This window comes from Bolinopsis microptera, chromosome 2, assembly GCF_026151205.1.
Source record: "Bolinopsis microptera isolate Bmic1 chromosome 2, MBARI_Bmic_1.0, whole genome shotgun sequence".
Lineage (NCBI taxonomy): Eukaryota > Metazoa > Ctenophora > Tentaculata > Lobata > Bolinopsidae > Bolinopsis > Bolinopsis microptera.
Genome location: NC_087073.1, coordinates 15,781,606 through 15,795,080, shown reverse-complemented (window position 1 = coordinate 15,795,080; position 13,475 = coordinate 15,781,606). Strand labels below are relative to the sequence as shown.

The 13,475-nt window shown below is 38.8% G+C and overlaps 2 protein-coding genes across 2 annotated transcripts in view; one reads left to right on the top strand and one right to left on the bottom strand.

The window, feature by feature from the left end:
• LOC134811419 (protein MON2 homolog) overlaps positions 1-13,475 on the top strand; it is a 155,371-nt gene that overhangs the window by 87,059 nt on the left and 54,837 nt on the right. The window lies entirely within an intron of this gene.
• Positions 8,580-13,280, bottom strand: LOC134811991 (protein MON2 homolog). Its single transcript, XM_063819165.1, has 9 exons — positions 13,236-13,280; positions 13,018-13,146; positions 12,648-12,824; positions 12,318-12,464; positions 11,879-12,063; positions 11,586-11,729; positions 9,594-9,721; positions 8,842-9,111; positions 8,580-8,599 (listed from the first exon to the last, which is right to left on the bottom strand). Exons 1-9 carry the CDS (start codon positions 13,278-13,280, stop codon positions 8,580-8,582), a joined length of 1,245 nt encoding a protein of 414 aa, XP_063675235.1.

The window sequence follows — 13,475 nt, the reverse complement described above, 5'->3', positions numbered from 1 at the left end:
CTACCCTTCGATATATAGTCGATATAATAATCGATATACGATTTTGGACTCGTGAGTACAAAAATTTTAAAAGTTTTTTTAAGTAAAATGTTTTAAAAGTTTTCCTGGAAACCACTTTTCTTCAGTGTTCATGTTACTCTGATCATAATGAGCCAAGCACCTTTTCAACTACTTACTATAGCCGGATATCCGATCGATTTCTAAATTGTATCACAATCAGAGTGAAATTTAGTGGAATTTGAATTGCAAAATAGTCGAATTGATCTTGGCCTCTAGTAACCTGTTATGAGCCTCTAGTAGCTTGGTATGAGCTTTGAGACTTGAGTAGCCTGGTATGCAAAAATAAACATGTTAGTGTCCAAGTAAGCTGCCACAAACGTAATTCGGTGATCAAAATTCATGGCATAAAATGGCATAAAATGGGGAATTACCCAAGGGTTTTTCCATTTTCTCCATAGAAAAGTCTCCATTTTATGGCATTTTATGCCAGTGGCCCCTCCACACCCTAAACCATCTCTTCTTTCTCCGAACTAAGAGGGTTTACAATAACAGTTGGCTGGTCTTTTTCCGTGAACTTGTCAATTATCCCGTACACCTGGGTGTGGTCGTAAAGCTTGTGTCCGATGACAAGGAGAACGTTAGACAGAAGTAAACCTGCCCAAATAACGTACATTCCTACATCCGTGAGACATACCTCCAGAGTCATGGCAACTAGTCCCAACAGAATCGTTATCAGCCAGTATCCTATGGTTACCATGTATATGTGCTCTTTTCGAGCCTGATAGTCTATCAAATCATCCAAGTATTCTCGCCTCTTCTTATTCTCCATATCTTTCACTGAAATAGCCATGTCGATTTGAATATTCTTTTCCAGAATTTTCCGAGCATCTTCAAGAAAAAACGCCAGTTGTTGAGCCTTCAACATTTCTTCCTTGGTGAGTATCATCTGTTTTTCTAATATCAATATCTTTGTCTCTGACAGATCATGCTGAGTGCTTCCTTTTCTATCTTTCGCCTTCATGATGCTTCAAATGGCCCTTGAATAATAAACTGTTATAAAATACGTGCAATTATTGACGAAAATATATTATTTGTTAAAAAATAAGCGATGAAACGTTCGGCTATCACACAGGTGAAGATGATCTATTAAATATCCGGTAGAAAAGGTATAAAGAGAGAGAATCGCAAAGAATTATCAAATGCTATTTCAACTCGAGCAGCTTTACAAATCATCAGAAATTGCGATCTACGATCACGAATTACCCCATTACAGAAACTAATCGTTATACCGTTTTGGGTTGAAATTTTAAACACAGGCAGCCGTACAATGAGGTGATAACTGTAAGATAGAAACCAAGTCTTGGTTTATGACACCGGTCAAATTTAGACAGTATTAAATTAGATCATTCTACAATATTATTCCAGACTCGGGAGGGGGAGTATTTCCAAAGTTGATGACGACTTCGCGAAAGCTAACAACGCAATATTCACAATGATACAGGATGAGGCTTAATCGCATTACAATTTAAAAGTTAGTTTACCAGTTGCTGTGTGGCGCACACTTTTAAACATTTTCACTTTGACACACTTTCCCACGTAGTATAATAGTTAAAAACGGCCGAGAGGGTCAGATTTATACTATAAAATATTGAAAGCACATTTTTGGTCTGGCTTGGAAAGATGCGACAGCCGATACAATCTCAAAAGAAGCAACTGGAAGAACGTTGTAACATATTATCAAATCACGGCAGACAGTCGCTCGGTCCATACGTCATGATATGTTTATAATATTAACGGGGAAACTGTAGAAACGAAACGTAAACAATGCAAATGTAACTTTGTGTTCCAGGCGGCGTAATTAGTTTCCACATTCAATGCAGATTGAATTCTACATTCAATACCATGCCTTGCAAACAGCACATTTTTTGTATATATATAGGATTCATATCAGATTGTTCTAAAAAAATGTGTAGATAGAATTGCTCATATGTAGGAAACAAGGTTACCAGGTTTAAGTTTTTTCTCGAAACAGGCAATATTTGGGTTCCGAGAAATAACAATAACTCAATTTGCTGTGTATGTTCTGCATTATACGTGTAATCCAAATGTTGCCTATGATCTACAGCATCTATAAGAGAGCACGTACGTTGAACACGTCCGTTCTGGTTTCAAATCTTCTCAGCGAAAGAGAAGAACTTAACTTGACATAAAGGAGATGGGGAAAATATGTATGATGATAAAATGTTGAAAAGCTCATTGAACAAGACAAGGAAAATTTGATTGTTTTTTTGCTAATCGCCATGTAACATGTACGCATCGTCACTTTCAAACCTCTCAAAGGAACATGCTGCATGGATCATAAAACACCGTTCAATTTCCCATCAACGGATTACAAAAAGACAACAAGACGTGCAGTGCCGAAAGAAATGATTGTAGAAAAACGCATAATAGGATAAAAAGTAACGTGAAGCTGTAACAATATTTAAATTTAAGTTAAATCAACTGCAAACTAAATATTGGGGTACAATCTACTGGAAGGGCGGAAGTGATACCAACACTTTGAGAGAAGCCGTAAATAATAACTATTTGTCAAGCAATAAAACCACAAAACGACTGTAACTGTGAACTTTCTGGAACAGAAAATGAACAAGGTTGTTACTCAAATGTGATGTGACGAATTAGATGCATGATACTCTTTACATGCTGCAAACAATGTAGTTATCACTCATAGCTATACAATGCAGTCTGCGCTATACACTGCGCTATACAATATACACTGTGAACTGGACACAGCTATACATTGCACCATATATACATTGTACATTACATTATAAAATATACACTAGAAACGCACTTAGATGTGTATGAAGTAAGAGGAAGGCTGCTCAGATAAGATGAGATGTGACCTGGCTGACTAGACTCTCGAACATTCCAATGTATTGTTTTGCTAATAAAAACTCAAAAAGTACTATTAATTACAATTGCTTACCAGACTAGAAGTCTTTAAAACTATTTACAAGTTACATCGTCATTGGTTATTCATACATTTTGATACTCAGCTTTTAGGGTATTTGCAACATAATGTTTAAATACATACCCTTACTTGACAAAATAATGATCTATATTCTATAGCAATGTGTTACGGACTTGCGAAACTTTTGAAAAGTTGACAATTTAACGTTCAGAAATTCACTTTTAACAAACAAAGAACGAAAAGCACCTACGTCTCGATTTTAACGCCAAACTCATCCACACGAAGTAGGTATGATTCAAGTAATGCAGGGTTACGGCACATTTAATACTGCATCAGAGCACAGCGCATAATGTTCAGAGATATTGATAAAGTATCTTAGATCTAGATTATTCCATTTCATAAATCAGATAGGGTTGGGCTGAGAAAATCAGATAAAGATGGAACAATATTGGATGAGTTAGTAGAACACCTGATGCAGTGTGATTTCAGATATGAACACGGTTTATGGTTTCTGCAGATCTTAGCCAGGGAGATGGGGATAATATCATAGAGCCGGGGACCCAGCTATCATGCAGAACGTAATGAGAATAAACTCGCACAATCTTACAGTTGGACAACAGAAATGTTTATCATGAAGAAGTCATTTGCCCGGGAGACATGATTGAATTATATTTGATACCTTGAGAACATCAAGCAGCACTGATTGTCGCACGCAAATTATTACATGACTATAACAGTAGTCATGTCTCACAACTATGTACATGGGTCGATGCAGCACCTAGAATCCTAGATCTAACATTCATGTCTTGTTAAGGACGTAATACCTGCTCAATGTAGAATAGAATAGAATAGAATAGAATATTTATATAATAATTATTATTATTTATAGAATACTTATATATATGCTATATTATGAATATTCAAGTTCCCTCAGCTCAGGATAACCAAGCCGTTCCATTCATCTTGTTGGAGCATTGTGTAGTTCAGACACACCCAATGTGTTTGTGTCACGAGAACACGATACATATGGAGTAGAAAAGGCAACGAATATGAAATGAAATTACCTAAGTTGATTTAGGTAATTCCCCAAAAGTTCCCCAAAAGTTCCCCAAAAAAATTTTCAGATTCTACCAATGATTGTAGGTATTGTATTTTGTTCTTTTCGTTTATTTTATATATTTACATATCTATACGTGCTCTGTATAGCATTCTTACAAAATTGAGCAGTAAACACAGGGGGGGGGGGTCCAAGGGGAACTTTGAGGAACTTTTTTTTGGGGAACTTCAGGAAACCTGGGGGACTTTCCCAAAGTTCCCCAAAAAAATTATCATGCCAAAAAAATTATCATGCTGCAAGTATCAACAAGTAAGTTAAAATTATACCTTATAATAACATACATGTTAACATTAATGGGTATTAATGTATATTAGAGAAATTTTGAATAATTTTGGGGAACTTTTTTTTGGGGAACTTCAGAAAGTTCCCCAAAATTCCCCAAAAAAATTATCATGCCAAAAAAATTATCATGCTGCAAGTATCAACAAGTAAGTTAAAATTATACCTTATAATACCATACATGTTAACATTAATGGGTATTAATGAATATTAGAGAAATTTTGAATAATTTTGGGGAATTTTGGGGAACTTTTTTTGGGGAACTTCAGAAATCTTGGGGGACTTTCCCAAAGTTCCCCAAAGTTCCCCTTGGACCCCACCCTGATTTAGTCATTCGAGGAGAAATTCATGGTTAGGTCAATAAAATGCCATATTTTAGATCCCCACCAACTTTAGCCACCAAATATACAACATACATATTGTGTAAGCATAATTAAAAACAGTTTATATCGACGTTTTGATAACAGAAAAGCTAAACTGATTTCAGAATCTCAGAAATAATTCAACAACAGAATATGCAACATAAACGAAAAAGGTTTCATTCGTTGATCAAAGCTAGTGGCTGTCTAAAAATAAAATCCCAATAATTTTGGACCTCATGATAGATTTAAATATTAGGCTACGTCATGGATATACTTAGATATTTCATCACAGGATCTATATTATGCTCTCTTGAGTAACATAAAATATTATGTAATTTGTAATGAGATTAAATCTTATGAATTAGGGAAAGCGGTTTTGCCAAACCGTTTTAGCTAAAAAATGATATACCTAGCCACATTAATGAGAAACACATAGCGGTAAAAATTGAGCCAAAACCCACCATTATGTGTCGATGTCTACATTTTCAGCCGATTTGAAGTACAATTTTCAAATTCACTTCCTCGCTCCGGACCTCATTTAACATAAACAATCGTCATGAGCCATTAGGTCTACAGCACATGAGGAAATATTTTGTGATCTGAATTAGTCTTGCGATGTAGACTTCAGCGGTAGGGCAATGTGTAGGTACGTGTTTTTTCGTTGAGAGCCTCTATTCCGATGCAATTTTCAAACGATGACCCGTTTATTTATGAATATTCATTAGCATACCAAACATTTCATGTGTTAGACATTAGCTTGAAATCCAAGGATATTAACAAAAAAGGGTCGAATCTTGAGATTGCAATTTGCAAGCTGACAAAGTTACAAGGCAGCAACGTATTCATGAAACTTTTAAGCAGAATTTTTAATTTGCCACTAGGTTCCGGTTTGGCAACAAAAAAATTGATTGATGATGATATCCGACAATTTTCGGTCCAACAGACAAATTCCTAGAATTGGTGTGATTATATGTATCATCAAATGCGTCATCCATTATGATATTTATTTGCACCGAAATGATGCTGTAAGTTGATTCGGCTGGGATAGTGATATTCCGTTAATTAGCGGTCAGTTAAGTTCTTAGGAGCAATCGGCATGCCCAAAAACACGATCAGATCGCGATTTACATATATGAATATCAGAGGCACATATTAGGTGCGATGGGTGCGGGATCGCACAATTTACTGTTTTCCGCACATTTCCGCATAACTTATTGTTTTCCGCACACTTCCGCACATTTTGTAATTTTCTGCATATTTCCGCATAATCTAGCATTTTCCGCGTAATTTCGCATAATTTTGAAATTTTCGCGTTAAGATTTTCGAGTTTAAAAACCAAAATATGTTAAAAGTCCGGCCCTTTTAGGACCGTGACTCAGGCCCTTTTAGGACCGTGACTCAGGCCCTTTCGGGACCGTGGCCCAGGCCCTTTTGGAACTCATACCTAGGCCACGTGACCCAGTTACCACGTGACCCAGGCCCTTTCGGGACCCTGACCCAGGCCCTTTCGGGACCGTGACCCAGGCCCTTTCGGGACCGTGACCCAGGCCCTTTTGGAACTCATACCTAGGCCACGTGACCCAGTTACCACGTGACCCAGGCCCTTTCGGGACCCTGACCCAGGCCCTTTTGGGACCCTGACCCAGGCCCTTTCGGGACCGTGACCCAGGCCCTTTTGGAACTCATGCCTAGGCCACGTGACCCGGTTGCCACGTGACCCAGGCCCTTTCGGGACCATGACCCAGGCCCTTTCGGGACCGTAACCCAGGCCCTTTCGGGACCGTGACCCAGGCCGTTATGGAACCCTCGTCGTTACCGTACTTCGATCATACCTGCAGCCCTTTTTATCGGGTAATGAGCTCTATTCGTTGTATATATAGTAGCGTTGTATATATAGTAGCGTTGGCTTTATAGTGGGCTTAATGGATCTTGTATCAAATGGTTCACAAGTACTGACGATCAATGCCAACAAGCGTGTCACATATTTGCGACCACGCATGGGATCTGATCGACTCTATCAAGAGGCGTCCTCAAATAACTGTCTCCTGATCTCTACCAGATCAAGTCACTGTTCTCAGATAACTGAATCTCAATATAGGTTCAATCATGGTCTTAGTAAAGAACTACACCCTCAGTAACACATAAACAGACCTGTTTTTGATAAGAGCGGCGGTTATACGTTTAGAATTTCCAAAGTCCTTCAGAAAATGCAAAAGAAAACCGCACAATTCCCGCAAAAATTTCGAAAAAATCGTCGCACATTTGCCGCATAATTGGTAAAAATTTAACGCACCTTACCGCACATTTTACCTTTATAGTCGGGTGCGGTACCGCATAATTTCGATTTTTTTACCGCACCTAATATGTGCCTCTGATGAATATCTTAAAAAGGAAACCAAAACCAAAACTTCTACAAACTAAGGAGGGTCCCATTTCTCCGAGACCACGTCACGGTTATACAGAACGGTTATTCTAGAACTATAAAATCGAAGCTCGGGAGAAGGTGCAATAATAGTCACGTAGGTGAGTTGCGGAGGGTTACACTGTTGATGTATTGAGAATTGAGATTTGCTAAACAAGTCATAAGTCTCCTACTCAACAGAAAATTTAAACAGATTTCTGTATCAAATCCAAATTAGGACGACTCACATTTAATCACAATTTTAATTGCTAAATGATAAATAATTATATTTAAATGGGTGTCTGCTGTCTCCGCCAAACTGCGCGCGTACATACAAAACTATAGCTGCCATCAATTGTTGTGCATAAATAAGTAACTATCTGGTGTTCCATGATGGAACCACCAAAACAACAGCTCATCACAATGCTGTTAAATTCGCACTAAACGTATTATTCGAATTAAATTCGCATACGAATTTTTCTCTGAAAATTGCCGCATTTAAAAAATATACCAAATACGGGAACAGGAAATCACGTGTCCGCATCAAAATGTTCACGATAGTTGGCTTTGTGTTGTGCAATGTTGCCAAAACATGTGCTTCCCGCAACACGTGCGTGGTTACTGGTTAGTGATCACTAGTGTGGGTACTGACCAAGATCGCTATGTGGTTAAATTTAGCTCATATCCGAAAAAGTTATGGAGTAAACTAACTTTTCTTGATAAACTTAAAATCACTTAATTTCCTCCACAGTCTAGTCTACTTGTCGGGGTTTGTAAGTTTGAGATTTGCATGTTTGGAGTATAACGTCACAATTCACATATCCAACTAGATTATAGACTCAAGAATGCTGCGCGTTCTATTCCCATTTCCCACAGCCGCATTTTTACCGAATTTTCCGCGCATATTTTGGCGAATTTAACAGCCCTAAAAATTAAAACTTGGCGTTGAAAATTGGCGAATTATTCGCGTACTTTTTGAACACTGTAAATACGCCGTACTTTTTGACGAAAATTTGGCGAATTTAACAGCCTGGGCTCATCATAACATGGTAAGGATTAAGCGGTACTAAAGAATAGGGAAACTACGCGGACGACCGGTTAATTAACAGGTTAATTCACGGTTACCGATCACTAATTAAACGCACGAAAAACACACGATTGACGCACTCATGGCCCGCAGACATCAAAAGGGTACTTAACTCACTGTTTGTCAACCGTGCGTCACGTGTCCACTGTCCAGCGACCGATTACCAAGTTCCCCGATTGAAGTTCAGTCTGAATACTGAATGGACACCATATTATAAAAAGTGTAACTGTTGTTATTTACGAGGTCTACGAGGGACATAGTAGTAGTTATACTGCTGATTATTATTACTCTGTTAGAGTATTTGTGGACCAAACAATGATAAGAAGGCAAAGAACTAATTATCGGTTGTATTATGATATTTAAAGGCACCGTACTGGAGCTGGAAGGTGATTAGGTTGGAATAGTGAAATTCCGTTAATTATAACGGAATGGATATTAATTGAATTTCCGGAAACTCAGTATTGGTCCTTTAACCAAGCAGGACGGTTACAAAATACACATGACTTGGGAGGAAGCAGATAATATCGTTATACAAAATAAATTATGGGAACAATGCTAAGCGTAAAAATAACATACGGATCATAAAGATCAAAACAAAACAGCTCGTAGCCGAATGGGTACCTGTATTATATCCTGATATGCCATTTGAAGGTGATGGTAGTTGAGAAGGTGATAAATGGTGAGAAGGTGATAATCTGTGCAGTGGCAGAGAAAGTGATGGGACGGGGTTAATCGGGGACACTTCAGACGACAAACTGGGTGCAGGAGGGGGGGTATTGCAGGCCTGGTGTGGCGTGAGGTTAGGTGCAGAACGTTGAGGTGTAGTGTTGGATCGGGGTGATAATCTGTAGTCTAAAGTTGGGCGAGGTGATCGAGGTGATAGAATCTTACCTGAGAGGAGAGAAAATGATGGAAATAGAATTAAGTTACTATGGAAGTTTTCGTGAAGTTTAATGATAAATGTAAAATGAGGTATGAACTGGCGGGTCAGTTTGATTTGGACACCAAGAAACCAGCAGCGATACTTCAAACGAACCAGATTTATGATAATAATTTATTCTTGAACTCAATACATTTCCGACATGACCAACGAATTTTCGTAACTACCCTAACTAAACAGACTTAACATACATCGAAAATTATCAAAGATATTGAATTTCAGATCCTTTATCATTCAAATCTTGAAATCAGCCTGAATACCAGCGATCCAAGTGTTTAACCAGAAGTGTTGATTATAATGGACTACGCCAAAAGTTAAACCCCCAAGTCCGACACTTTTCTACCGGCCTTTCGCTACCAGCACAGTTACCGATAAAGTTAGCCACAGTTATTACTTATGTACTAACCAAATAAGTATGATAATATGTACTTACCAAGTAAGTCGAGAGCAGGAGTACCGAGGACGGGGGGAGGGAGGTAGGAGAGAGTACCTAGAACCAGGTACTCCATTACAACGTGGGCAGCCAGGGACATCTCAGTGTCCGGGCACTGGTCCACACATCTGGTGGGGTGTTACGGTCAGCTAAGGGTTAGCTTAAGAATTAGAGTTACAGTTAGCCTTAGGGTTAGCTTGATCTTAAAATTTATTCCGCTTTTATTTTTATTCCCAATCTCGATTCCTTGCTAGCAGTCCGGTTAATTTAGTACCTTTAGTGGGTCTCTTTTAATCATTAGCTCTAATTAAAGAACCTCTCACCCTCTCAGAAAACTCCGTTTGGAGATATTCCTTATTATGCTCTAAGTTATTAATTTTCCTTGTGTTTGAATCCTGTCACTTTTTAACTGTTTTTAGTCTTTGTTATTTTCGGCCGATTTCTGCACTTTTACACTGGGTCATCATTCATAATTTCTGGGATTGAGACGACTTATATCAGCATTTAAGGAAGAGTTTGCTTGTCTGACTTACTTCATTAGACACTTCTGGTCAAGAACTGAACAAGAACCACATTAAAAAACTGGAACATCTGAATGACTCCGCAACCCAGGAATCAACTACTCAGTTATTATCGCTCAATAATCGGTTTGGTATCGACGTTACATACTTTATTATTTTTTTTAAAAAGCTGATTTTAGAAACCAGGTAATTAAAGTTACCCTCCTAAGGCTAACATTAAATCGCTGATTTTATTTATATATATCATTTTTGTTGTTCTTTCTTTTCCTTCAAAACATTCCAGTACATTGTGCAGAAAGTTGGAGATGAAGCCGTAGTACGTACATGTAGCATTGCACTGGATCGAACTTGCAGAGTGTGGTTTCCTCCAGTCTGCGCCGCGCGCTTATATAAACATACGCGGCGCAGATCGACTGGAGGAGATTGCACTGTGTAGGCTCCGGTGTAATATGATATGTATGTACTACGGCTTTACAAATTTTGGAAGCATGTAGGGATATAAATCTGATACCAATCGTATATTCTAAAAATACTCTAGCACAATTGTAACTGCAGTTTTACAGAACTCTAAATGCTTAATGAACACTCTTGCAGGTACCACCCGTATTCACACTCAGACCTGAGTTTAGTCATTTTCCGATACGAGATTGGGGACGGGTTCTATAAACAAACAAACAAGGGTTAGCTTTACAATTAGAGTTACTGTTAGCCTTAGGGTTAGCTTTACGATTAGAGTTACAGTTAGCCATAGGGTTAGCTTTGCGATTTGAGTTACGGTCAGCTTAAGGGTTAGCTTTACAATTAGAGTTACTGTTAGCCATAGGGTTACCTTTAGAATTAGAGTTACGGTCAGCTAAGGGTTAGCTTTACAATTAGAGTTACAGTTAGCCTTAGGGTTAGCTTTACGATTTGAGTTACGGTTAGCCTTAGGGTTAGCTTTAGAATTTGAGTTACGGTTAGCCTTAGGGTTAGCTTTAGAATTAGAGTTACGGTCAGCTAAGGGTTAGCTTTAGAATTATAGTTAAATTAGCCTTAGGGTTAGCTTACGGTTATCTGCTTAGATTTGCACCACTTTCTGTCTAATTTACAAATCATAAACCTAGTCGACCAATAGTATCATTTACAAACAAGTCGTGTGTCATATTTTATCTGAACACTTTTACACTAAGTTTACTGCCTGCTGATATCATTTGTCATCGTTCTTAAAAAACACACCTATTCACATGACTTGTCGTAGGACAGCTCCGAGTTCTGATTATTCTAAAACAGTATCGTTGATTCAAAAACAGTGCCGTTGATTCTTAAAGAGTTCAGTTGATGACAATTTGAATTACTGTAACTTTAATTTCATATTACTTCTATCCTTCTCTTCCACACAACGTCTTTTATACCGTATAGCCTACCCTAGGACTACCCCCTACAATATTCTCTTCAGAAAAGATGGTTGGTTTCAGCTGAATTATCTACTCACTCAAGAGCGATGAGGATAGAGGATTGAAGTGGAGTAAGGTTGCTATCCTGAGCACTTAGAACGAACGGTAGGTCTGGTCCTATCGGGACAGCAGCAACTCCTCTCACTACTTTTGAAAAGTTCATCATATCCTCCCGGGTGAATCTGGATAATAAATTTCTGTCATTGCACTAAGAACCAAATTACAACTTGTAATCAATTTTTGACTGGTAGTGGAAACACCTTATCACAATGTTGACACAACTGAGCAAATCATTAACGCGTGATTTACATAACCAAGCAAATTATCTGACCTGCTGGCGACTCTGGGGTAGATAAGAGTGAATATCCTCATGAGACTGGTAAGGAAGTTCTGAGCAGGAAGATCATCAGTACCCTCTACCGGGTAGGAGAGGTAGGGGTGGGTGATACGGTGCCCTATTGTGTGCCACGTGTGCCAGGCTACGTCCCATAATTCTGACGCTCCCTCCTGGGTCCCCTTTAGATATTTGGAGTCAATTAATTATTAGTGATTAGGGAAACAAGGATTGAAGGATTTACAAGTCTCGTGGTCCAAACAATAATTTGTTCTTTTTACATTTACCTCAAGTTCAGAAGGTTGTACAATGTACATGACATACAATAACATTTGAGTAGCGTTACATAAGTACATACATTAGTGTGGTGGTCTAAGTTTTAGACTCGATATTTTACGGGGGTACATTATAGTTGCACAGTTAATGGAATACTTACATTATCCTTGAGTAGTTCGTGGAAGCTAGTTAGGGCAGCGGTTGAGACCTCACTAGTCGGATGAAGAGCTCCACTCTCGATGTGCCTCAATAGTAACTCCCATGCTCCGAAGAAATTGTCTAGCTTGAACAGGATACCTCGCCATGTCTGAGAAAATAATTTGCAAATTTAGCACGTTGCACTTACAGACATAGAATTAAAATAGAGATGTTTTCTAATGTGCAGAAAGGTTGCTGCAAGAAATGTTGGTACATACTAATGACTACATAAACATTAAACAGTGATTTTTGACAGAATCCCTGCAGCCCCCTGTCCAAACTCCAAACATACCTGAAAGACCCTGGCAACGCCGGAGATGGCCCCAACTTGAGTCTCTGCCCACTGTTTACACGCTGTGTTCCGGGTGTGATGTACTAAGATAGGTGTACTGGACTCTGCTCTCTCGAGGGACTCATCAGGAGCGGTGGAGGAGAGACATTTCACCTCTTCCAGCAGCGGGAATAACACCTGAACAACCGGATTGTACTCACATTAATTGTGTTCTAAGTGAAATATTGGGTGTGTTCACTGTCCAACATAATACACAAAGGACATCGTAAAAATCACCTGTGAAAATCACCTGTGATTGCCTTTTCAATTCCTATATATAATGATTAATGCCACCATGTCTCGCTAAGTTACAAATAGTAAGATAACTAACCTTCCAGAGGACAATGTTCCAGGTCTGGGGCTTGAGGAGATCACCGTGAGCACTGAGGGTTGAGAACAGTGTCTGTCCCGCACTCTTCCGAACAGGTGGTCTCACGTCTATACACAGATCTCCTACTCTCTGAGAGGACGGTGTTATATTACATTCTGTGTTTCATCGACTAATGGGTTGTTCTCATAATCTCGTGATTGTGTTATTGTTTCCCCTACTCTTGCCGTAGCAAAAAGAGCCCGCTGGTGGATATAATACGCCATTACGGATCGGGAAATTGAGCGGCCATCCACAAAAGAAAAGCGGCCGCATTTCTTGTTCTAATAAACTGCGGTCTGCATTAAGTTAACGACTTATTTTAGGCACTCTTTTGCTTTATTCTCCGACTTATCTGACGAACACGCCTCAGTTTTCGGACACAAAGATTTATTTGTTTTGGTGAGATGATTATAATTATA